At 37.6% G+C, this 26,156-nt stretch overlaps 1 protein-coding gene and 1 long non-coding RNA gene across 35 annotated transcripts in view; both read right to left on the reverse strand.

Moving 5' to 3' along the window:
- Window positions 1–13,638, reverse strand: part of SLMAP (sarcolemma associated protein) — a 121,764-nt gene extending 108,126 nt beyond the window's left edge. For all 34 annotated transcript variants that reach the window (XM_064496398.1, XM_064496399.1, XM_031470611.2 and 31 more), the window contains exon 1: window positions 13,441–13,638. In XM_064496398.1, coding sequence (XP_064352468.1) covers window positions 13,441–13,638 — 198 coding nt within the window. The remainder of the gene's footprint in view (window positions 1–13,440) is intronic.
- Window positions 13,639–16,870: 3,232 nt separating this feature from the next.
- Window positions 16,871–26,156, reverse strand: part of LOC116158251 (uncharacterized) — a 35,507-nt gene continuing 26,221 nt past the window's right edge. The window contains exon 4 of the long non-coding RNA XR_004142486.2: window positions 16,871–17,181. This is a non-coding gene — a long non-coding RNA (uncharacterized LOC116158251). The remainder of the gene's footprint in view (window positions 17,182–26,156) is intronic.

The raw sequence follows: 26,156 nt of genomic DNA on the forward strand, positions 1-26,156 counted from the left end.
GGTATACACAAGTTTCGCATTATTACAATGTTAAGTTGTTTATCAAAACAGTTATGTTATAGTATTACATGCTTTTATTAGAAGAGAAGTTTTTTAATCAGTGATCTAAGCTTCTAATTTATTTTATTCATTTATTTTTATTTTTTGATGGAGGTACGGGGTATTAAACCCAGGACCTCATGCATGCTAAGTATGCACTCTACCAGTGAGCTATATACCCTTCCCCTCTAAGTTGTAACTTTCATTTCATTTTCATTCAAAATAGTAAATCTATACTTCTGGCAATATCAGAAATGGTATTTAAATGAGTGTATTCAGAATTTAAAATGACTGACAAAAAATACACCTTAAAATGAGGCACATAAGTGCAATATCTTAATATGCCAAGAGAGAGAAATCTTTAAAACAAGAAATCATACTTTGGAAACTTTAAATTTTGTCCACTCACTATGAATCTAATCCTCACCACTTTCCAATCACTATATTATGAAGTCAGTATACTAAAGCAGATGGGCGTTTTATATCCCACTATAGAACGTACCAGTTTAGTTACTGGGGCTATTTGGCTGGATTAAGGGGAGGCCTGGCTTTCTCCAGAATTACAAATCCAAGATTCTTAATCCCAGGGATTGGGCCTTGATTCCCTGAAGGTTTCTGCCCTATTGCCCAATCAACCTTTGTGCCTCCACATCCTTCCTGAAGGGGAAGCTACCTCAAGTTCACATCTGTCATTTAACCTAAACTACCCGGTCAATCCAGTAGCAGGGTTCCGTAACATACACCTGCCTTCGGACCATTCGTCTAGCCTTAAGCCTTTTATGCAGATCTTTATATACCAAGGACAGTTGTTATTTTCTACCCTAAATCTTCAAGATCCAATTCAAGTCTTTCCCACCTTCATCACATAGGGCTCTTAATCCCATTTAGAACTTAATTCTTTCCTAGTTCTTTTGGGGGTTAGTTTAGCTTCCCAATTAAACTCTAAATAAGCTTCTCAAAGGCTGAAGTAACTAAATTTGTTGAGACAAAAGTCTAACCAACAACAAATTTATACTGTATAGCACAGGGAACTATTTTCAATATCTTGCAGTAACTTACAGTGAAAAAGAATATGAAAACAAATATATGTATGTTCATGTATGACTGAAGCATTATGCTGTACACCAGAAATGGACACACTGTGAACTGACCATACTTCAATAAAATATATATATATATATATATATATACTTAAGAAAAAAAAGTCTAAGCAAGAGTAAGACATTCACACTAAGAAAGTAGTGACAAAATGTTGATATTATTGAGAAGCTGTAGTGCCAAAGTCTTAATGTGGGAGTTGAGAAATGGTTGGAAAGAAACAGTTTAAAAGTTCCATCTGAACATGGGAAGCTTAAGATATTAACTTTACTCACCAATGAATCTTTTTAACAATGAAAAAGCACACTAATGGGAAATAAGCACATAGGTCTTACTATGCAAACACACTAACTAAAACAGTAAAGAAAAATTAAAGTAGTCACAAGTTACTGAGTACAGATCTTCCTAGACTTACAATGGGGTTACATCCCAATAGACAGACCCCTTATAAGTTGAAAATGCGTTTCATACACCTAACCTACCAAACACCATAGCTTAGTCTAGCCTATGTTAAATGTACTCAGGACATATATATTAGCCTACAGTTGGGAAAAATCATCTAACACAAAGCTTATTTTATAATAAAGCGTCGAATCTCTCATATAATGTATTGAATGTTATGCTGAAACTAAAAAACAATGGTTGTATGGGTACAGATGGTTGTAAGTGTATTGGTTGTTTACCCTTGTGATTGCATAGTTGACCAGGAGCCACAGCTTGCTGTCACCACCCAGCATCACAAGGAAGTACTGTACTACATATTGCAGGAAAAGATCAAAATTCAAAATCTGAAGTACTGTTTCTACTGAATGCATATCACTTCCATACCATCATGAAGTTGAAAAATCTTAAGTCAAACTATTATAAGTCAGGGACTGTTTGTACATACTCTATGCCAAACACTCTGCTAACTGCTTTACATGAATTTTCATGATCTCTACAACAGTCCTATGAGGTGAATCCCCCTATTAGCATCCTTTTATAGATGAGGAAAACTGAGGCAGAGACTCCCCAAGGTCACACATCTGGCAAGTAGTGGAGCCAGGATTCCAACTCAACTAGTCCAACTCTAGAACCTTTAGCCTTTAGACACACTGCCTCCCCTGGGACGTCTACCAGTGGTGCTCAATTACCCCCAAGATTTGATAGCAGCTCTATTTTCCCCTTCTCAATTCTGTTAATTTCTGGGTTTGCATTTCCCAGAATACATCATTCTTTCAGGTTTTTCTGTCTTTAACACATAGGGCTGGAATGCCCTGTTCTTTTTTATCCAGAGAGTAAAGCCCTCACTCTTCAAACAGTAGCTTAAAAACAACTTTCTCTGGGAAGCCCTCTTCATTCCTTCCATACTTTCTGCCCCCAGTCCTAGGGGAAGGAATACATCATTCCCTTAGCTCCTTGGAAACAATGATTCATAGATGCTTCTACTGTTGGCCTTATTTGTATTGTAATTATGTTCTTCAGTACTACCTATGGGCACTACACTGCACTGCATGCATGAAACACTCAGATACTTGTTAAAGACTAGGAATGGTCCCAGTATACATTCAACTATAATTTAAATGAAATACTTCCCTCAAGTCAAGACGACATCATTCATTCTAACAATATTTTACTGCACTCTCTGGGTATGCATACCCAAAAGATTCACTGGTGAGTAAAATACCTTAAGCTTTCCAGGTTCAGATGGGACTTTTAAACTGTATATTTCCAACCATCTCTCAACTTCCACATTAAGACTTTGGCACTACATTTTCTCAATAATACAAAATTTTGTCACTACTTCCTTAGTGTGAATGTCTTACTCTTGGTTAGACCTGTTTCAACAAATTTAGTTAAATTTGGAAATGCACTCTCCATCTACTAAATTTATTAAAACAAAACAAGAGTAAGATATTCATGCTAAGGAAGTAGTGACAAAAATTAAGTCACATGGTACTTGAAAAGCTGCTCTGCTAATCCTACCCACACTGAACACTAACTAGCTTTACATAGTTCTACTTCCTACACGCTAACCTGCTGTCACTAAACTATTACTCCATTTAATGTTCCTTTTATAAGAGCTTTTTTGAGTTATATTTCACATACCATACAATTCACTGATTGAAAGTGTACAATTCAGAGCTGTGCAACTATCATCACCATCAATTTTGTAACATTTTGATCATCCCCCAAAAGAAACCCATACCCGTTTAGCAGGCACTCCATGTATTAGTTGGGGTCCTCCAGAGAAACAGAGCCAACAGGATGTGTATATACACAAAGAGAGATTTATTTTAAGGAATTGGCTCACATGACATAATGGGGCTGTCAAGTCTGAAATCTGCAGGGGAGGCCTGCAGGCTAGAGAAAGGAAGAACTGCTGTTGCTGTCTTGAGGATGATGGCTCTCTGAGAATTCCTTCTTTGGGAGAATCTCAGTCTTTTCTCCTAAGGCCTTCAACTAACTAGATAAGGCTCACTCACATTCTGGAGGATAATCTGCTTTATTCAAAGCCTACTGCTTTAAGTGTTAATCACATTTTTAAAATACCTTCGCAACAACATCCAGACTGGTATTTGACCTAAAACTAGACACCACAGCCTGGCCAAGTTGACATATAAAATTAACCATCACACTCCCTATTGCTTCCTGCTTCTGGCAACCACTAATCTACTCTCTCTCTATGGATGTGCCTATCTTACACACTTCATATAAACAGAATTAAACAATATATAGCCTTTTGTGTCTGGCTTCTTCACTTAGCAGAGTGTTTTCAAGGTTCATCATGTTGTAGGTGTATCAATACTTCATTCCTTTTTATTGCCAAATAATAATCCTTTATATAGTATACCACATTTTATTTATCCATTCATCAGTTGATGAACATTGGGTTATTTCTACTTTTTTTGACTATGAACATCTATACAAGTTTTTGTGTGGATGTATGTTTTGATTTCTCTTGGGTGTATACCTAGGAGTAGAATTGCTGAGTTATATAGTAACTATAACATTCCTTTTTGCTACACAAACTTTTCCCAAAAAATTCAAAACTACAAATTTTATTCTACAACATAGCTATCATAGCTATACTGGTAACATAACTATGATCTTATTTCTATCCCTGAATTTCTTTTTTTCAGGGGGAGGGAGGTAATTAGGTTTATTTATTTATTTTTAGAGGAGGTACTGGGGATTGAACCCAAGACCTTGTGTATGCTAAGCATGTGCTCTAGTGCCTAGGCTATATTCTTCCCCCATCCCTGAATTTTTTATGTGGAAGGAAACTTATAACTAAAATCTAATAATATGGTTAATATTTCTATATTTAAACAACTAAAAAACAAAATATATTCATTTTTCTAAATTAGATTTACTTATGGGGGTCAGTATAGATAGATAATTTAAAATACAACCTCCAAACATACTAAACTTAGAAATTAACCAACAAAGGATGTGGAGAAAAGGGATCCCTTGTACACTGTTAGTGGGACTGTAAATTGGTGTAGCCACTGTGTAAAACAGTATGAAGGATCCTCAAAAAACTAAAAATAGAATTACCATACGATCTAGCAATTCCACTCCTGGCTATACGGCCGAAGAAAATGAAAACACTAATTCTAAAGGATACATGCACCTCAATGTTCATAACAGCATTATTTACAATAGACAAGATATGGAAGCAACTTAAGTGTCCATCAACAATGAATGCACAAAGATGTGCTGTATATACATACAATGGAATACTACTTAGCCATAAAAAAGAATGAAATGTTGCCATTTGCAACATCATGGCTGGACCTAGAGGGTATTATGCTTAGTGAAATAAGTCAGACAGAGAAAAAGATAAATACTGTATGTTATCGCTAATATGTAGAATCTTAAAAAAAAAATACAACAGAGTAGTGAATATAACAAAAAAGAAACAGACTCACAGATATAGAGAACAAACTAGTGGTTACCAGTGGGGAGATGGAAAAGATAGGGGTAAGGGATTAAGAGGTACAAACTATTATGTATTAAAAGAATAAGCTACAAGGATATATTGCATAGCACAAGGAATATAGTCAATATTTTATAATAACTTTAAATGGAGTATAATCTTTAAAAATTGTGAACCACTATGTTGTACACCTGAAAAATATATTATAAGTCAACAATATTTCAATAAATAAAAATAGTGTTTAAAAATTGTCCAATAAGAGGGGAGGGTGTAGCTCAGTGGTAGAGCGCATGCCTAGCATATACAAGGTCCTGGATTCATTCCTGGGTTCACTAATAAACAAACAAACAAACACGCCTAATTACCTCTCCCCAACCAAAAAAAAAAAATCAAAAATAATTTTTTAAAAAGATTTAAACAATTGCCCAATAAAGGGTATCTTTTTAGTATATTATAGTAGCTGAACAGTGATATTCCAATATCTTTACATATAGAGCTTTTATTCAAATTGTAAAATTTTAAATGATGAATAAATAGTTTGAGAAACTGATCAATTAAAACTCTACAGTAATTTGCTACCAAAATATCTAAGAGTTAATAGACAATAAAGTTTTTATTTTCAGTGTTTTTTTTTGTTTTGACCTATTGTTCACTAACAGCTTGGTGAGGAGAATAACGATGATTAAGAGTGTGGAGGTGCTCAGGTAGCAAGCAATATAGTGATCAAGAGCATGCGGTTTGCAATCAGATGACAAGGACCTGAATTCTGACTTCCCTACTACCTGTGTAACCCTGAACAAATTCCTTCACCTCTCTGAACCTCAGCTCTCTCATCCTGAGGATAATAATACTACCTACAGATAATGTACATAAAACTCAGCATACACCTGGTAAGTGCTCGATAAAACAATATTAATATTTTACAGTAGTCTGGATGCTGGTAGTAACTCAGAGCATATTAACACATTTCAGGTAAGCTTAACACAATTCACTTTAAAAAGTACATTTAAAATTATGATCCAATAGCTTATGAAAAAAAGTAACAATAACAAAAAAGTTTATTTATCTGCATACCCAAGTAGACAAATGCACAGGATAAGTTCTGACAATTACACACCAAACTATTAATAAGTTACTCTGGAGAAAGGGAAGAGGATATATAAAGGAGAACATATATATTCTCCATATACTTCCCTATTGCTTCAGTTTTTATAAGACTATATTCACATTTGTGTAAATGAAAAAATAAGAATAGCTTGAAAGTCCATATTGGATATTCATTTCTACTTGAATCAACTAGAACATGTCAGTAGCTATAAAATGTAGATAAAACTATAAGCCTGAAGGTATGGATAAAATCTTCCTACAAATAAATAAGAAAAACACAGTTTCTTATGTCTTTAAAATCTAACCCAAATGGTATATTTGACAAAGGATACAGTATAATTACCAAAAGCTTCCATGTTCTCAAGTGCCTATATAAACTACTTTTTCTCCTTTACATCTGTCAGCTATTCTCTTTAAAGGATAAAAAATTTACATGGCAAACAAGTTTTTCCAAGGCTGTTTCATTCACTTGCATAAACACTCAAATCCAAATCAGCTGCCTGAACCCAAACCTAGAAAAAATATATTTATTGCTAGGAGTAGTAGAGGTGTGTTTAAAGAATACTAGTTGACTCAGAGAAATAATTAACTCGGATTCTCTCAGTCTTTGAAAGTCTGTCATACGAAAAGCTTTTTAGTTGTATACCAGAAAATAATAGCTTAGATTACCTTTCAAGAGAGCAAAGACAGATTTTCATTACAATAATTGTTCATTCCATAATAAGATAGTTCAGAATAAATGTATAGCAACTGGCTTTTACTTCAGAGGAAAACAATCTAGATTCTGGTTCCAACTACCATAGTTACTAACAGACGACCTTGTGAAAATAACCTCTAAACAGCAAACTCTTTTTTCATAAAAGGGATCCAGTCTGTAGTTGCTCTACTGACCTCCTGGGTTATCTAAAACAAGTGAAATAAGAAAGCACTCTGAATATTATTAAACCCTTAAAATAAAAGTATTATTTTGCATAAGAATGGATATATATGTATAGTTCAAAACTAGTATCACCAACCACAAGATTATCTATGATTCTAAAACACTTAACAATGCACCTTGCACATTCTCAATAAGTAATGATTTACACAAAGACTACCTATTGGAAATTAAGTCTATGATCTCAAATTAAGAACTAACTCAAATGACCTTCTGTCCTTTGACCGTCCTCAGGGCTTGCAGAAATACAGACTGCTCCACTGTTCACATTTCACCCATTCAAACATTTATGTAGTGCCTACTCCCTTGTTCTCTCAAGAGCTCACATCTGGCAGAGCAATAGTACATTTGCATCATAGTTATTTTGCTGTCTGTGTCTCATAATGAAATTATATATAAAGTTCTATGGGAGTATAGAGGAAGAAGCAATTAATTCTTCAGTTAGTGGGAGTCAGGGAAGATTTCACATTGGAACTGGGCCTCAAGGGATGAAGGGGAAAGGTCATTCTGGAAGACAAAACAGCAAAAAAGGCACTTGTTCTAGGAACAGTGAGCACTGTCGCGGAGCTACTGCATAGAGTTTGGGGCAAAGGAAAAAAAGCGTAATAGAAAATGGAGCTGGAAAAAAAGGAAATGAGATACAGATTTTGAAGGATTTGAATATCATGCTAGAAATTAATGGGGCAACAACCTAGATTTTGAGCAGGAGTATAAACTGTTCATTAATCGGTAGTGAGAGAAGCATGGGCAGGAAAGAGTCTTTAGAACATTTAGAACATTTCTGCAGCTAACAAATGCCACCATTTTTCTTGATTCAAGTTACTGACATACATTAAGAACCAATCTTACAGGGGTTGGGAGGGAGGATACAGCTCAGTGGTGGACTGTGTGCTTAGCATGCATGAGGTCCTGGGTTCAATCCCCAGTACCCCCATTAAAAATATATATATACGTAAGTAAACCTAACTGCCTCCCGCTCCCAAAAATAAAAAAAACAAAAAATAAAATAAAAAGCAAAGAAAAAAAATTTTAAGCCAATCTCACAATCTTTTCACTTACAGCTCCAAATGACAGACACCCTTCTCATTTATAAAAGAGAATATATACTAAGCTCTAACATAAATACCACTTGAGAAAACCAAACAAGAGCCTGAGAAGGTAAATTTAATCTAAGAATTAAAGTCTAATAACTAAGTAGAACAAAAATATTTTAAATGTATATACCATCTGTATTTTTAACAACTTGAAATAATAGATAAAATATTTCATGAACTTTCCATCACTGTGAAAAGTAACGTAGGAGGAAATGATTATCTGCTTTGGATATACAACCTGGCATTCTGCACATGTTTACGTTAATGTGTATTAAACATAATGTGTCAAATACATGTCTTTCTCAGAAAAAAACAGCTCTTAATGACCTTTTTAACTTCTAGTCAACACAAAAATTGGGTATGTTGAAACAACATATAAATAAACAAAACCAATGAATGTATGATCTGCCACTCTCTCAAAAGCTGAGGCCAGAATCTCTGCAGTCACATGGGAGGAAGAAGAAACAATCCTGGGTGTCAAATTCTGAGATTCCTCCTTTGCAATGACTTTCTTGCAATGTCCTTGGAACGTGCCACACCATTCCGACGTCTAAACCTTTACTTGAGCAATTTTTCCCACACAAAGCTCCCTTCCTGTCTGGCTCTATCTAGATTCTGCCCTAGTAAAAAGTCCTAAGGTCTAGATCAAACTGCATCTCATCCATGAAACCATCTCAACCATGAAACCTTCACTAAAATCTCCGGTCCACACAGGAAACTCTCTCTTCGTTGAATCCTTATAGACAAATTAATACACTTGTTTTTTGCTGTTGTTCTTTAAATTTTCTGGCATTTAATCATTTTTATTCCTACTGTGAACCCGGCCCATGCCCTTACAAAACGATATCATATCTAAAGTGTTACAAAGCCTTAAAATAGCAAAGTGGTTAAGAGTTTGAATTCAAGAGTCAGAATACCTCAGTTCAAATCCCAGCTCTACCATTTACTAGCTATATGTACTTGAGCAAGTTAACTTAATGTCTAATCTATGTCTTAATTTTCTTATATGTTAATGTGGAAAAAGTAAGCATCTATCCCTATCTTAAACAGATACTTAAGGTGAAATAAGTTAACATGTAAAGCATTTAGAACAGGGCATGGCACCTAGTACACAGTAAGTTTAGTTACACTAACAGTTACTCATTTTTCTTTGCACTAGGTCTCTCTGTATACTGTTGTTTTATCACTCTTAAATAATGGCTTTGGTATGTCAATGTTCTGCACAGACCTCTCCCAGGCCTTCCACAGCCCATAGGTCCAAGTCCTTAGCTTGGTAATAAAGACACTCCACAACCTGGTGTCACACCATCTACTCAGTTAATTAACAACTACTTTATATGAAATAACAAGGAATAGGCACATAAGGCAGAGATCCTCTCCTCAGGGTCTGACAACTAAGTACAAAAGCAAGGCACAAACATGAAACTATCACATACAATGAATGTTCATCCATAGCTACTCTCCAAAAAGACCCTCTAATCCAACAAAATGTTTCCTCAGTGTTTGGAAGATGCCAAACTCATTCGAAATTATCTGCTTTTGTCTCTTTTAGTCTACCTTCACTGCCTCATACACAAACAGAACCCAAAAAAGCACCTTTTCTTAACTTGTACCTGTCTACCCCTATTTTAAAGTCTAATTCAAACACCATCACTCTCCTGTCATTTAAACTTATATAATATCATCTTATCTCAATCAACTGTTCTCAAGGTGTATAATCATTCTCTCTATCCAAAAGATAAGCCTCTAGAAAGGAGTAACAATTTCTTACCAATTTTTGTCTTTTTCTCCCCTGCCCCCACCCACCACTATGCCCTCCACTGAAACAGATCATGATGGAACAGGTGCTCAAAAATATGCACTGAATTCAAGTAAAAAAGTGAAACTGGAAGTAGACAACTACTACTACTACTACTTACTACTGAGTGAACTAGAGAGACTGCAAATAGACTACTGTGTCAACTACTAGACTATCACCTGTCCACAAAGCCTCAAATCAAATAGGGCCAACCAAATCAGAAGGAGCCAGTCTACTTACTACTGCTTCTTTGTAACCACCCTATGGGTAGATTTGCTTGTTCAGTGGTACCTTGAGTCAACAGAAGGATTAATAACCATTCTATTACCTGCCATCTAATTAAAGAACTTGACCTCTAAAAAGAAGTGAAGGATGATACACAGGGCCAGAATCCAAACAGGGCAATATCCAACTGCTACATCCCTGAAGAGGTGATTTAAGGAAGCTTATTAAATTCCACTTTGTGGCAAACCTGTCACTCTTCAGCAGGCAGCTTTCAAATACCATAACACATTCCATGTACTTAACAATAAAAAGTGTCGCCCAGATTTCCATCTGCCTATATTTTGCAAAGTTGCTACAATGTACATGTATTACCTGAATAATCAGTAAGTTTGAAGTGTTTATTACTTCTCCCAGCTTTTCATGGTCCTCCAATAATGGCCAATGCAGAATGAAAGAATCACAAGTTGAAAGTCAACCAAAAGGCATTTATCCCAGTTTTCCACCTCCCAGGTAAAATGCCAAAGTTCTTGGACAAAGTTTTCAACTTTGTATGTTTCAGTTTTTAAAAAACTTCTATATATGCCATCACATGAAAGAAAGCATCTCATTACCTTCCTAAGATTCCACAGCACTAGAGCAAATTGCAAAGAGCTGCCTATATGGTTCCCTTTCCCTTGCTACACCCTCCTCCCTAAGTACTGAGCCCTTAATAAGGGCCAGGAAAAAGGGGGGAAGGGGGGGTTGCCAGGAATAGGGTGATAAGTGATTTGCATGATTATCTCAATCCTAACAATAGAACCTACTATTATTCCCAGAAGAGAAAACTGAGGTTTAGAGAGGTTGGGGTGGGGAGGACCTTGCCTGAGGCAATGCCTACAGACAGAAAGGATTGAGAGTTGTACAAAGAAATTTGCTGGGATTATATACTAGGCCCCAAGGACTTTTGTTATGATACAATTATAGCAGAAATCCTCATATTGGAAACTTCACACAGAGAAAACAATAAATGGTATCTGGTCAAACTGTGGGTTTTCTTTGTAACTGTGTAACTGTGTACTTCATGATACCTGGCATATAACAGATGCTCGGTAAAAGCCTACTGTTTGCTCAAACATAAATTTTATTTATTTATTTAGTGGAGGTACTGGGGATTGAACCCAGGACCTCGTACATGTTAAGCTAACACACTCTACCACTGAGCTATACCCTCCCCACCAAACCTAAATTTTAAATAGTTACCTTCCAAAACAATTTGATTACCTGGCAGGATCTGACAGGTTACCTGTTTTAAATAGATTATATGGTATAATAATCAATAATTATATTTATACCTAAAGTAAAGGCTTCATATACTGAGTGTGTTTTAGCTTAATAAAGCAAGGGTGGACTTCAAATGGTAGAAATATGCTGTGTATTTTTTAAAGGTTTTCTAATAACAAATTCCATTCAAAATTTTAACATATTATCTCAATTTATACAACAAACACTATTGATCTATTCTTGGTCAGCTCAAAATAACCTCCTGTGGGGGTTTTAGCATAAGCATGAGAAACACTGTTCATGTAATCACTATTTTTCAAATAAGTAAAAGAAAAAATCTGGGCCTCCTTAGAGTACAGAATCAAAGTAAAGAACGTACATTTACAGAATATGTACTTTAAGCAAACCTATTATCTGATGAAGTTGGACCCTAACTGTTGCCAAGGGACATAAAAAAGACAAAAATGTAAAAGCTTGTTAAGGCACTAGCAGTTAACAGATGCTTGAATTTGACTGCTGTAAAGAATGGTTCTTTAAATTACTATGGGTAATCTATGAGGTCTTTCAGGCACCCAAACGTTAGTTTCCAGGGAGGACAAAAAGGGTCTGTTCCACAGGTAAATGAGCATCTGATGTTATACAGAAAAATTAACACACTTTTCAGTTCTCATCCTACACACAGAGTAGGATATAGGTATTATGCAAACACACAGCACTTGGGCAATCTTTTTCTCTTTTCTTTTAAAAATGATTTATATAATAATTCCTTAATACAGTAGGAACAGAAGTACTCTTCCTTTTGAGGCTCAGTTTTCTTTCATTTCAAAACACTTCTAAAAGAAGACTTAAATTCTTTTTTTTAAAAAGACTTAATCATTTAATTCAGAAAGAGTGAGCAAAAAGTCAGGAGGTGAAACCCGAGATATTCTTATTAGTCTTACATAACTTACTCTAAGTTGGAACTGATTCGGTAGCTTAACTAAAAGTTGAGGTTTAAGCACAAAAATGAGCTCTTTAGGACATTCTCCACACACAGAGTTTTAAAAATTAAAGGGTCTTACTCAATTTTTTTCTTGTATTCTTAAAATATAAGCACCCACATGTATAGTTAATCAGGATGGCAATGTAAAAATGCCAAAATGGTAACGCTTAAAATGAAGAGCACTAAATTCATCCTATCACATCTAGGTAATGCAATAGCTGACAGAATTGGATACAATTTTAGAAAATTAATTTTTAACACTGATTTTTAAATATAACCTCTGTTAAGTACACATTAAGTATTCTCAATCAGTGCTACAGGGAACAGCAAAAAGTGATTTTCGAAAACAACTGGTATATGTTCACTCAACTTGTAAACAAAACTGAAAATGTAAAGTTACAATTGTTCTTGCTTAATTAAATTGGCTTTGATAATTGCAAATTATTCCTTCATAAACATACATCAAATCTTTCAAAAGCGTAAATTTACACAAACATTGTCTCTGCTAGAAAGGCCCTGACCTGAACTCAACTAAAAACTACTGTGTTAACTACATCTCACCACTGAGACACTTCAGCCCCAGTGTAATACTGGAGAAGGATTCCCTGCATTGCTTTAGGAACTGCTGCTTGCTTCGTCAAGCACGGAACTGCAAATTCACCTTTCTAAAAAGACTGAAAGCAAAAAGCCAAGTTTCACTATCTAGTTTTCTAAAACGATTTAGGGTTTGGGATTTCACTGGGAATGACCACGTTATCAAGATGCCATCGCCCTCTCGAGGCATTTAATTACAATACCTTCTCTGTTTTCCATTCAACCACCTCAGTCAAATTTCCACTAGAACCAGGCACACAAAAACTTGGTTTCTGGCCTTGCTAAGTCTCCTCTGGGTGCAGACCCTGGCATCCTGCATACATTATGCAGAAAGAGCAAAGAGAAACGAAAAGTAAAGACTGTTAGACAACGGAGTGACATTACCTTGCCCGTCTTGTGATCAAACCAGACGAGAGCATGGTTCCTTGACAGCACTTTGCAATCAAAGGTAGCATTATTCTGAGCTGGTCGACAGCGGGCCACAGAGCGGCCGATTTTAATGGGCTCGTCCAGATAGACATGACGCTCCTGAAACGGGTGCGAGTTCGGGCGGCAAGTGAAGATGGCCAAGGCTGACGGCATCGAGGACAGACTTGGGGGTGTCTCTCCTACGAGGGACAAAGAGGAGTTCCACCGGATCCGGACTGTCCTTCACAAGCCTATACCCCTATCCCCCCCAAAATTTTAAATTAAAGCAAACTGCACATTGTCTAAGCATAACCAGTGAACATCAGCAACTCTTCACTTGAGTGGGAAGACAAGCCAGCGCAAGCCCCATCACCTCCTTTAAAACCCAGCAGCTCCTTGATCACAAAAAGTCCCCAACTGGCAGCTTTCAGTCCATCTTCCTCCTTGGGAAGAAAAGGCTCAAACATCGGACAGCTTCGGCCAAGAAAACTCCTGGAAGACAGTTTGGGGACTGGAGGTATCCAAGCAGATGAGTCACACACCAATTCTTGTGTTTTGTTTGGGATCGCGGCCGCTCTTCCCCCTCGGTGGCGGAAATGTTGCAGCACTGCAGCATGAAGGAAGGGTCGGTTCGGTGCGGCCAGAAAGGTCCTTTCGGGCGGAAGAAAGGTGTAGCTGAGCACCTCTGAGGGCCTCGGGAGTGGAGGGACGAGAGGCGATGGGGGCGGCGAGGGGGTCTAAACTGCCAGCGGGACAGTCTGCATTGCCCCTCCTGTGCGGAGGCCGCCCGGGAGGTGGCACGGGGTCCCCAGCACGAGCCGAGGCGGAGATGGCTGGGGTTCTTGGCACGAGAAGCGGGGACCGGCGGGGGCGCGGGCAGCGGCCAAGGCGGGACTCCGGGGCACCTGGCGGGCGTCCCCGCGACCAGGGCGGGGATCCGGCTCCGCAGGCCGGTGCGCACCGAGCGAGGCGCGACCCTGGGGAGGCTGCGGGGTCTCGGCCCGTAGGAAGTTGCTCCCTGGACGCCTGGACTCCTGGGCTCCTGTCTTCTGCTCAGCACACCGGCCGCCTCCTCTCAGGGTCTCCTCCGCGAGGGTCGCATCTCAGGGACTGCAGCCGAAGCTCCCGACGGACAAGGAGGTGGGGGAGGGAGGCTGGCCCGGAGGTTGGGGGAGAGGCCTGGAGGCCCCGGGCTGGGTCCGCCGCAGCCTCCACCACTCGCGGCCGGCGGGACACGCTCAGGCTGTGCCCGACGAGGCAGGAAACTTTCCGACCTGGTGTGAAAAACATCAAAACAAACGGCCGTCAGGCGCCGGTGCCCGCCCGCCTCAGCCCGCGCCCCTCTCAGCCCGCCCCAGCCAGCCCCCGCGACTGGTCACGACCTGGGCCGACCTCTCCGCAGACGGGCTGCGTGGATCGGGAGCCCAGAGGCCACGACGGGTCCAGCTTCCCTCGCCGCCGCCGCCGCCGCCTCAGCTTACCTTGCCAGCGCCGGCCGCCATAGTGACTCTGACTGAACCTACCCGGTGCACCGCCACGGGAACGCGCACCCTTCAAGGGCCCTCCTACCCCTCTGCCGCGCCGTAGTCGGGGAGTCACGTGGTCGACGCCTAGGAAGCCATGATGGTCAAGGGCAGGAGAGAGGGCAAGCTCATTTTTAACAAGCCTCCGGGCGCCATCTTAGTTAAGGGTTGGACGCTTCAAAATCATGGGACAACCTTTACCACCATTTTGGTTAAGGGCAAGAAAAAATTTGACCTGTTGAAGGTTTTCTAAATACAACGTGCCAACTTCCTACTTTACCATCTTGGTAAGAAGGCGGCAATTCTTACCAAATTTTATTCACTATAGTCGTCGTTGAAAATACCAACGAAAAATGAAAACAGACACATCAGAAGGAGATGTTATTAGCATCCATCTTAGCTGTGGGCAACTCAGTACCCCCTACAGTCGCCTTAGGTGTGAGCAACTAAATTCCCACAAGTCTTAGGATTTGTGCATCTGTAAGAAGATCCATCCTCCTCTTCTTAAAATCTTCTCTATGTATTGTGCCCGGAGAAAAACTCTTTCTTGGTCCCTGCATTCCATTTCAAAGGACATTTCTTCTCATTGGAACTGTCATGTCACCTAGGGCTCCCAACACAGATTCTACCCCAGAATCAGGGTGACTTGAGAAAGTTTAAAATCACGTTACTTCCAGAGAGAGATCAAGTAATTTCTATTATGAAGGACGGGGTATTGCTCCCACTTATAGCATTAAGGTAGATGAGGAGTCATTAGTCTCAAGAAGGAAAGACTTTGCAAAATCTAAACGAAAATTTCAAGAAAAGATAGTGGGAACAAGTTTTATCCATTTAGAGGCAATGGTGGCTTCATTCTTAAGATTCCTTTGATAACAGGCTCCACCACTGTGTGACCCTGGGCAAGTTTCTAAACCTCTTCAACCTTGTTTTGTCATATATAACATGGAGAAAATACTTAATCTACCTGTTGTGAGAATTCAAGGTAGCAATACATTTGCTCATACAAGAGTAACTACTATTCATTTCAATTCTTGTATTTTGGTGTTGGCCCTGTCCTGAGCTCTGTGCTGGGCCCTGGGGACACACAGGTGAACAAAATCTCAATCCTTGCCCTCTGATAGTACACCTGGGTATTGTGAGATAGGGATGGAGAGAGGCGGGTGACAAACAGATAGAGATAACTTCACTTTGATGCAATCAGGGCTAAGATGGGAGCAAATACTGGGTACTAAAGGGGTCAGGGATGGCCTTCTAGAGGAGGTAACTAACTGAAAGAAGGATGGTAGGAAAGCCACAATAAATATGGTTATTTGCTGAATGGTTTCATTAATTTCCAGGAAGAGGGTTTAGCAAGAAAAAGAATAAGTCTATTTGAAACAGTGGACCAATGTGCCTGGAACATAATAGTGACAATAATATTTGATACATGATTAAAAATTACATACTGTTATTCATTATTACACGATAAAGTAGGAGTGGAAGAAAGTGAGTCTAGAGAGAAAATGTGTTAGCTTATAAGAACCTTGTATACTTTTCTAACACTCTTCACTGTTTCAGCAAGTATGTAGTGAATTACTACCATGTTCCAGGTACATTATTCTGGAGAAGAATAAGGATATGTTGAGAAGTTTTAATATAAGAGGATGAAAATTTTTCATTTGTCGTAACTTTTAGGCTTATGTGAAATAAAGTAACATAGGTCCCTCCACAATCCCTAATGAGTTCCGTGCATGAATTTATTAAGTCACTTATACATTCTTTCATTCATTCATTCTACAAATATTTAATTAAATGTGGGGAACAGCTAGTGTAGAATATACAACAATGAAAAAGAAAAGAGACTCCCTTGAGTTGCTCACAATTTAGGTGATGACACAATATGATTCTCGGTGTAATCAGTTTATTAAGAGTAATGGGAGCATGGTGGAGTAGTTTAAATTGAGATGAAAAATGAGTAGGAGTAGGCCAGCTAGTCTGGTAGTAGTGGGATAATGAAATTTTAGGCCAGGAAAACATTATAAACAAAGACCCAGAGTCTTGGAAGTAAAGGACTTTAAGGGAATTACAAGTAGTAATTAATTTATTACTGGAACATAAAGAGGGGTGGGCAAAAAGAAAGGACACAGAAAAGTGGTTTCAATTGCTGAAGGACTTGCAGGCATGCAATGGTCTTCAAAATATTTCCATCTTTCTCCTAGAAGGTGGAAAGTAGAGTGATGAAAATGAAGGTTTCAGAATCAGACACTGCATCACCATTTAACAGCACTGTAAATTATAAATTATTTAACTCCTCTAAGTTTGTTTCCTTATCTGAAAAAAGTAGATAGTACTCCACAGAGTCTTGTTAGGATTAAATAAGATAACGTAAGACAAAGTGCCTACCATGATGCCTGGAAAATAGTAGATACTCAGAGAATGTTAGTTTCTGTTATCGTTACTAATGGTAAGAATTCTTGGGGGGTGGAGGGTAGGAAGGGATAGACTGGGATTTCAAAATTGTAGAATAGACTACACTGTATAGCACAGGGAAATATACACAAAATGTTATGATAACTCACAGAGAAAAAAATGTGACAATGAGTGTGTATATGTCCATGAATAACTGAAAAATTGTGCTGAACATTGGAATTTGACACAACATTGTAAAATGATTATAAATCAATAAAAAATGTTAAAAAAAATAGTAAGAATTCTTCCAGCCTTCCACATATAGTAAGGAGCATGTTGTATTATCTCTGATTTGTATGTAGAGAAACTTGTTCATAAATGTGGAAACAAAAATTGTCTCTTTATGTTCAGTTCTATTACAATCTCTTAAAATTAATGTTAGCAAACAGAATATGCTTTTTTTTTTTCCCAAAGAAAAGCTGGAACTGCTAATAACCTGGAAGGGTAAAGAATCTTACCAAGCTATGCAGGGTGCTGGAAATGCTAAAATGACACTGAAGGCGTTCTTCACCCACTGGTGTTCGGTAGGCACAGAAAAGGCTTAAATTAAGACAGCTCATACATGAGATATTTTGAATTCTAAGCCATGTGGGTGTTCCTTGCTATGATTTTGTATCCATACAATATTTTAATTAAATAAAAAGCACATTATGTTTTGAGAAATTTGGTATCATAATATTTTCCAATGTGGTAGCTTTCTCTTCCTTTTTTATTTTTACTTTTTTAATAGACTGATAATTATTACCTCTACTATGATCCATGCTACTTTTCAATCTTACAAAAGCAAAGAAAGAATTGTAAAATTATTACCGTGGTACCATGAAAGATAAACAATTACTAGCATTTCAAATGTGTAAGAGACAACTCTACTTACTTATAGAGTTTATTCTGTAAACACACTTAATATGCAAACTTCCCCAAGTGATAATGATCTAATTGGACATTAACCAATGACATATGATATAATGAATTATGGAACACTTGCATAACTGCTTAAACAGAGTATTTGGATTGCAAATACATGTAAGTAAGCAAACTAACTAAAGAGGAGACTTGGAATAGTCAAAGATGAAAACTAAGAGTATATAACATTTTTAATGACACATACTGGCTTACTGAAACTTAAATTTAATCTTCTTCCCAATAAGAAAGGCTCCTCTCATCAGGGGAGTTTCTAATAAGTGGAAAAACTGTGTCATTTCCCAGGTGTCCAGGGTGGAGTTGCCCAGACATTCCAGAGGTACTGCTCATCGGTTTTTATTTCCTGGTTCTTCAGGAAATAAAAGAAAAACAATTACCTGAAGACAAGTAAAGACACTTATTTTTCATTTAGCAATCTTTTTTTGTGAATATAAAAAGGAGTCAGATGATTAACTCTCAAAAGGATCATGGACAACTAACCTAGCTCCCTCATTTTGCAGGCAAGGAATCTGAGGCTCAGAGAAGGAATTTATTAAATTTATTTATTGAATGTGTATTTACTACATGGTAAGGCATTTTCCTCATGACACCTCTGTGTGGTATAACCCCATTTTATAAGTAGGGAAACTGAATCTCAAAGAGATTAAGTGACTGATTCTAAATCAGCATGCTAGATCTAAAGTACATGCCAGGTTGTTTGGGTTTTTTTTTTTAATGTATCTATACTGATTATTTTGGACTGATAAAACTAATACATATTAATTGCATATATTCATATGAGCAAAAGTAAGGAAAGTCTAAGATTCCCCTCTATCTTCATCACAAATCCTCAGTCTAGGATTAGCGACTGTTAACAGTTTATTAGCTATATCTTTCCAGATGTCTTTCTAAGCCAGCCATATGAGGCATGCCCTTTAAAAAATACCATGTTATTTATTAGTAATGAGAAAATCAACACTAGGAACCTTATTCCTAGAAGTGATAAATACTTTATATCAATAGTAAAAAGCCTGGATTGGGGGAGAAGGAAGGAGAAGGGATGAAATTATATTTATTTTTTTGTCACTCTTGTGTAAGTCCCCTTTTGATTACTGGAAGTATTCTTTTGCTTTTTATAATTAATTTAAGAATGTAACTTGGAATGCAGCAAATGCTTAAGAACAAAAGGGATGGGTCATAAAACCACATGAGGCATTTTCTTTCTGAATCTTTATTGGTATATCTGGGTTTGTTTATAAATAACTTAGTTACCAATTAAAATATCAGAGATGTTTATATGTGGCAGTTTTGTTCACCTAGTGCTTTTTCAAAAAAATATTTTTAGGATATTCTTGGAAGACCATAAAATTTTAAATCATGGTTTTTGTATATAATTATTTGTATTTCCTTTTAATTAGCTCCATTAGAGCTTTTGTTTCAGGTAGATGCATTGTTGCTGCCACTGTACAACACTGTCATCTATAACGGTCAGCAGCATCTCACTGAAAGGTTATACTTTGGAGAATTGATAATTTTTCAGGGGTATCTGGTCTTAAGTATCCCTTAAGACCTTTAGTTGAAATACAGCGAAAAGACTATGCAGTAAAATGAGTCTGAAGTGCCTGCTCTTCCTCCACTCCGATTCCCACCAGGCAAGTCCAGCATATAAGGCTTGGTGGGAGAAGACCATTTGTGGAATCGGCTGGGCTTGGCATAGGGCCAATTTCATGGATGTGTGACCTTACATAAGGCCTGCACTTGGAAGGACTCTGCTGTCTTGAAATTCTTAATAATTCTTTAACAAAAGGTCCCTCATTTTTACTTTGTACTGGGCTCGTCAGATTATAGACCTGGTCCTGCCCTTTGAGAACCCATCTCCTCTGTACAAGCACAACACACGAAATGCTATAAGAGAAATTAGTGAGCTACTGACAGTGAATAAAGGCTTCTTATAGAAATGAGACCTTTTCAAGTGAAACCAGATAGGTCCGTTTCCCTATTTCTTGGGATCTAATGATAAAACTTGGCATCAGTGGTAAAGATGGTTGCTGAAGTAAACTTGCCTTGATTTTGTGACTTATTTTTTCACTCTTAGACTCTGAAGTTATTCTTGAAAATGATAATTAGAATAATATAGAATCAATATAGAATCTCTGTCCATTAGTTTTGCTTTTTATTATAAAAAATTTCAAATGTACAGGAAAATTAAAATAAAATCATGATGAATACAAATATATACCCCTCTGTGAGTCAAAGTTGTTACTATTTGGTCGTTGTTGCCTTATCTATGTCTCTGTGTGTGTTTCCTGAACTCTTTCACAGTAAATTGCTGACGGCATAATACTTTGCTCCAAAATAGTTCAACATGCACTTTTTAACAATACAGACATTCTCCTAAATAATTTCAATATAATGGTTTTTAAAGTATTTGATTTTTAATGTAGAAAATGTGGAAAACAGCAGGGGGAGAGTATAGCTCAGTGGCAGAGCCGGTGCCTAACATACACAAGGTCCTAGGTTCAATCCCCAGTACCTCCATTAAATAAATAAACCTAATGACCTCTACCCCCACCAAAAAAACAAATAAATAATTTTTTAAAAAGAAAACTTAGAACACAGAGAAGCATAAAGAAATATTAGCCATCCTTCCACTGCCCAGAGACAAGGACCACAAGTAGAAAACTGGCATCATCTTGCACCTATTGCTTTGTCCACACAGAATGAAGCATCTCTACTTTTTTCCACCCTTAACAAGGACATTTTCTATGTCTTCTGTGGCAGGCAGAATAATGGCCCCTCAAAGGTGTCCATGTCCTACCCCCAGAACCTATGAGTATGTTACATTACAGGGAAAAATGAGTATGTTACATTGCAGGTACAGTTAATGGTGCAGAATTTGAGCTGGGGAGATTATCCTGGATTATCTGGGTGGATCTACGCTTAAGCACATGAGTCCACAAGTAGATCAGAAAAGTGTGACATGAAGACTCAACCTGTTGCTGACTTTGAAGATGGAGGAAAGGTGGACACCAACTAAGGAATGAAGGAAGCCTCTAGAAGCTGGAAAAAGGCAAGGAAGCTGATAACTCCCCTGCAGCCTTCAGAAAGGAACTCAGTTCTGCCAATTCCTTGATTTTAACCTAGTGAGACCCAGTTGGACTTCTGACCAATAGAATTTTAAGATAATAAACTTATGTTATTTTTAAGCCACTAAATTTACAGTAATTTGTAACAGCAGCAGTGAAAAATGAATACATCTCCCTGTTTGTATTTGCTTTTAGAAAGGTAGTCTTTTATTTTGGGGGACATTTTGTCTAAATGATTTTCCTCTTCTATTTGGCCTTGAAAACAATAATGATTAATGTGATGAGAAAATAAAGGCAGAACTCCTAGTTTTTGCTCTAAAAGGGGGACTAGGTCTATGTTTTTTTGACCAAGGCTAGGCTGGTACATTTACAGACTCATGGAGTAGGGGGAGGAATAGCCCTCTAGTCTTTTTATTTGTTTGTTTTTGCTTTGTTTTGTTTTATGAGGGGGAGATAATTGGGTTTATTTATTTATTTATATTTGGAGGAGGTACTGGGGATTGAACCCAGGACCTCGTGCATGCTCAGCATGAGCTCTACCACTCGAGCTATACCCTCCCCTCTACCCTCTAGTCTTTTTAAGAGGTTCACCTGGAATTATGGGAACTGTTTTGAGGAAAGCAGTTTACTCTCAATCTCTCTCACAGATCTTTGTACTTGTCTTTCATATAACACTTTGTAATGAGGTATGACTATAACATCTTGATTAATGTCTGTTGTCTCTTTGGACTGTAAGCATTGTTAAGAGTAAGGACACTGCCAGTTTGTATTTGCTATGTGCCTAGCACAAAGCTGACACAAAAATATTTGTTAAATGATTGGATCTTTGGCGATGCAAAGATCTGGCTCTTGAGTCGCTATTGAGAAGCTAGGCTGCCCAGTGTAATAATATTAATAGTAATAATACTAAATTATATATAATATATAATTCTATTATTTTAAAGAATATTAAGATTAAAAAAATTAAAGAGAAAAACGCAATTTTCACCATGAGCTTGGGAACCTCTTGGATGATGATTATGCTTTTATAGAGATTCTTTTTTCCTGGATGCAGATTCATACTACACTGCCTAAATGTCATTCTGGAGATACCAATGTGCTCTTGCGTATGTGTGAGTGCCTCCCAAAGGTCCTCTCAGGAGGTCAGGAACAGATTGTCAGGGAAGACAATGTGCGGTGTCTTCACTTCCTGCTGGCAGCAAGCCCCAGAGTCAATCAGGCAGGGAGCCCACCCTGGGCTATTGTGCTCACGTCAGATTGAATTTCAACACTCTAACCACACAGATGGACAGTTTGGGGGCAATGGAGTTAACCACTGACTAAGTGCTGCCCCTTTGCTGGAGACATTTCTAAGAGCTACAACTAACAGAAAGGTTGCTCTGTTTTTCCAGGAACAGTCACTTCTGGGAGTGTGAAAGTGAAATGTCATTAGTTAGACTGAACAGCAGCACAACGAGCCCAAAAAGCACTTTCACACTAAGCTTTGAGGAAGGGTGTACCGAGGTCCAACTTTTTCCTATGCAACTTATGTCACGGCTCTGTTTTGGCACATGTTTCTGAAAGCAAAAATTGTTTTCAAGTCAGCTGTTATTGGTTAAGGTCCTATGTTTGCAAATAACAGAAACTACCCCTGGCCAATCTAAGCCGATGGAAAGTATTGGAAAGACATGGCATAGCTCAGAGAATGGCAATAAATGCTGAAGAAGCAAGTCTCAGGAAGGATGGGAAGCAGAGCTGATGAGCAACAAAAGCCAATAAGCAGCCTCATCAGGGTACCAGGAATCAGCTCACCCTTTTTCAGTCCTTGAGTCTCTCTCCTCAAGATTCACATGCCCCAGAGAAGCTGACTGACCTAGGTTGGATTACTTGCCCATTTCATGACCGGAAAGGCGGGGAGCTTTGAATTCCCAGTAATTCTGTATTCAGTGGAAGAAGGATGATTTCACAAAGCTGTTGCCAGGAGGAATAGGAAGGCAAAAGCATTAAGATGCCCATTTAACAGCTTATTGACTGAGTGTGCATTCAGGAAAATTAGAATTCTCCTTGAGCCCCACAGCAAAGAGGTATAGCTACCTATGGAATCCAGGCAAGTAACTTCCTATGTGACATTAGACAAATCATAAACCCTCTCTGGGCCATAGTTTCCTCATTTATAAAATCTATTGAATGGTTTGGACCAGATGATCCCAAGTGGCTTGTAAAGTAGAAAGAGCCAGAAAAGAGGATATTCTCCCAGATACTGGGAGATGTTGGCTGACTCATTTGCCAATTCTGGGCTTCCCTGTGTGTAAAGGGGTGAACTAGACTCCTTAAGGTTACTTCTAGTTCTTAAAGCCCATGATTTTGTAAAAGGATAGGTGGAAGTAGCCATGTCAGTCTTTCCCCTCAAAATCAATAGAATATCCCTGTTTTTGGAAATATATATTGAAGCATTAAGGGATAAAAGGCCATTAAGTATACAACCTACTCTCAGATACTTTAGGAAAAAAGACTCATACAGATACATATATATGATACATAAATTTATATGTATAAAGAAAGGAGAATGTGGCCAAATGTTAAAAAATAGTGAATTTGAATAAAAAGTGTGTGGGAGTTCTTTGTGCTATTCTTGAAACATTTATCTAAGTGTTATTATTTCAAAATGAAGTGGAAAAAAAAAAGTCAACGGGAAGGGCAAAAGGAAATCTGTTTCTCTGCGTGCGTGTCCAAAGGCCTTTTGATGAATTATTTGTGTGACAAATGAATATTTGTATGTCTACATTGCTAGATTCAAGCTCTCCAGGGTAAATTCTTAGTGCCAAGGCATGGACTCTAAGAATGAGTCCTTACTATTAGTGTGACAAAGCTCCACTGTGAACCTGAAAGACACTGGGTAAGGCCTATCTATTTACTGCTCCTGAGAAATATGACTAAATGGGTGGAGATTTCCTGTTGGCTTTTATGCTTTTCTTTTAACAGTTGTTTGGGGGAATATACTTCAGACACAGCATATATATTTAATGCTTTGTTCTTTTAAATATTCATCTATAATCCAATAAATGTCTCTAATGTCTCTATCAAGTACTTACTAACTTGATTTGAAGCCAAACATTACTACCTTCACACAATCACTTCTTATTGCAAATTAATTTCAGTATCTAGAAGGGTATTCATTGCAGGATCATACAAGCAAAGTACTGGGATCAACCTTAGAGTTGGAGTACTGGTTAAATCAATATATTCACATAATGGAATAGTGTGCAGATGATAAAAAAGAACGAAGGAGCACCTTAAGACTGTATGTAATGATATCCAAGTTAAACATAAATGAAGCAACTCTATATGCATAAATACGGAACAATCTCCAAGATATAATTTTAAGAGCAATGTGCAAAATTATGTGTAAGTATCACACTATTGTATTTCAAAATTGCTTGAATGAGTAAGCGATGAGTGGACAATTAATGTTTTTGCCTACTTAGCATATGCCTGTATACATATACACAGAGCATTTTCTGGGAAGAGGTACAGGAAATCAGTAACAGTGGTCAACTCTGGAGCGGGGAAAAATGGAGAAGAATCTCAGGAAGAAGTATGGGAGAGAGACTTGATTTTCACTTACAACTTTTGAATTTTGTACCAAATTTAATGTAGGACTTAATGCCCCTTCAGGAGTAGATCCTTAGGATTCTTTCTCATCACGTAGCCTCAAGTGAGGACAAATCACAGTAGTCAAGGAAATTGTCCTGTTAGAGTATGAGTATTCTGAATATTGGGTTCATGACTTCTCAACTTTCTGTTCCCAGCAGCTAGTCTTATCTTTGCATACAGTATATGCTTAATAATTGTTTACTGAACTGAGTTCAACTGGATTGATTTGCTTTCCTCTTAGGGGCACTTATTAGCCCTTCATGTGTTTCCCTCTGTTCTATCCTAAAGGAAAAAATATAAAACAAACGTTTATTCTCTATTCTTAAGAATTTAAAACTTAGCCAGTCAGTGGAGGTAAATTGGTGCCTCCTTTTCAGAGGGAATTTTGGTATCATAAATCACCATGTACAACATACTCAGGTTGTAACCCAGCATTTTGTTAAGTGATAGATCATATATGTGTATGATCCTATTTTTATCAAATTTCATCCATAGATCACTGTATGTATATATACATACATATTTGGGAGAAATTTCATCAAAATACTTCAAATGTTTCTCCTCCATGATGGGTGATTTTTAATTTCCTCTCCCTTTTTTTCATATTATTTCCTTTTCTTTTCCTGGTATATAGTTATTATCACTTTTTCCAAAAAAATGAAACTATTACAAAGAAAAAGCATTCAAGTGATTCACTAGTTTTACTCTTTGACTCAACAAATACTTGTTGATTGCACCACAATATCCTATAGTTATCTTTCCTGTTTTACAGTCTGCAGAATTTTCTATGCTTTGAAATACAAAGTACTGAAGCTAAGTACTTATGTCAAGTACGTCTGAAAAATTTAAGCCCCAGGAAAAAAAAATCAGAACAGTAGTTGTCTCTAGGGGAAGGTAAGGATGGAAATTAGATGGGAAGGGGTATGAAGAAAATTTTAAGGGCGATGGGTAATGTTCTAAAGCTTTGGGTTACAGAGGTATATGCATTTGTCAAAATTCAACAAATTTACTCTTAAGATTTGTGCGTTCTTCTATGTGTCAATTTTACATCAAAAGGAAAAAAATACAAATTGGATTTTAGTGATATTGATGTCTGGAATTT

This window comes from Camelus dromedarius, chromosome 17 (assembly GCF_036321535.1).
Source record: "Camelus dromedarius isolate mCamDro1 chromosome 17, mCamDro1.pat, whole genome shotgun sequence".
In the NCBI taxonomy this organism is placed as follows: Eukaryota; Metazoa; Chordata; class Mammalia; order Artiodactyla; family Camelidae; genus Camelus; species Camelus dromedarius.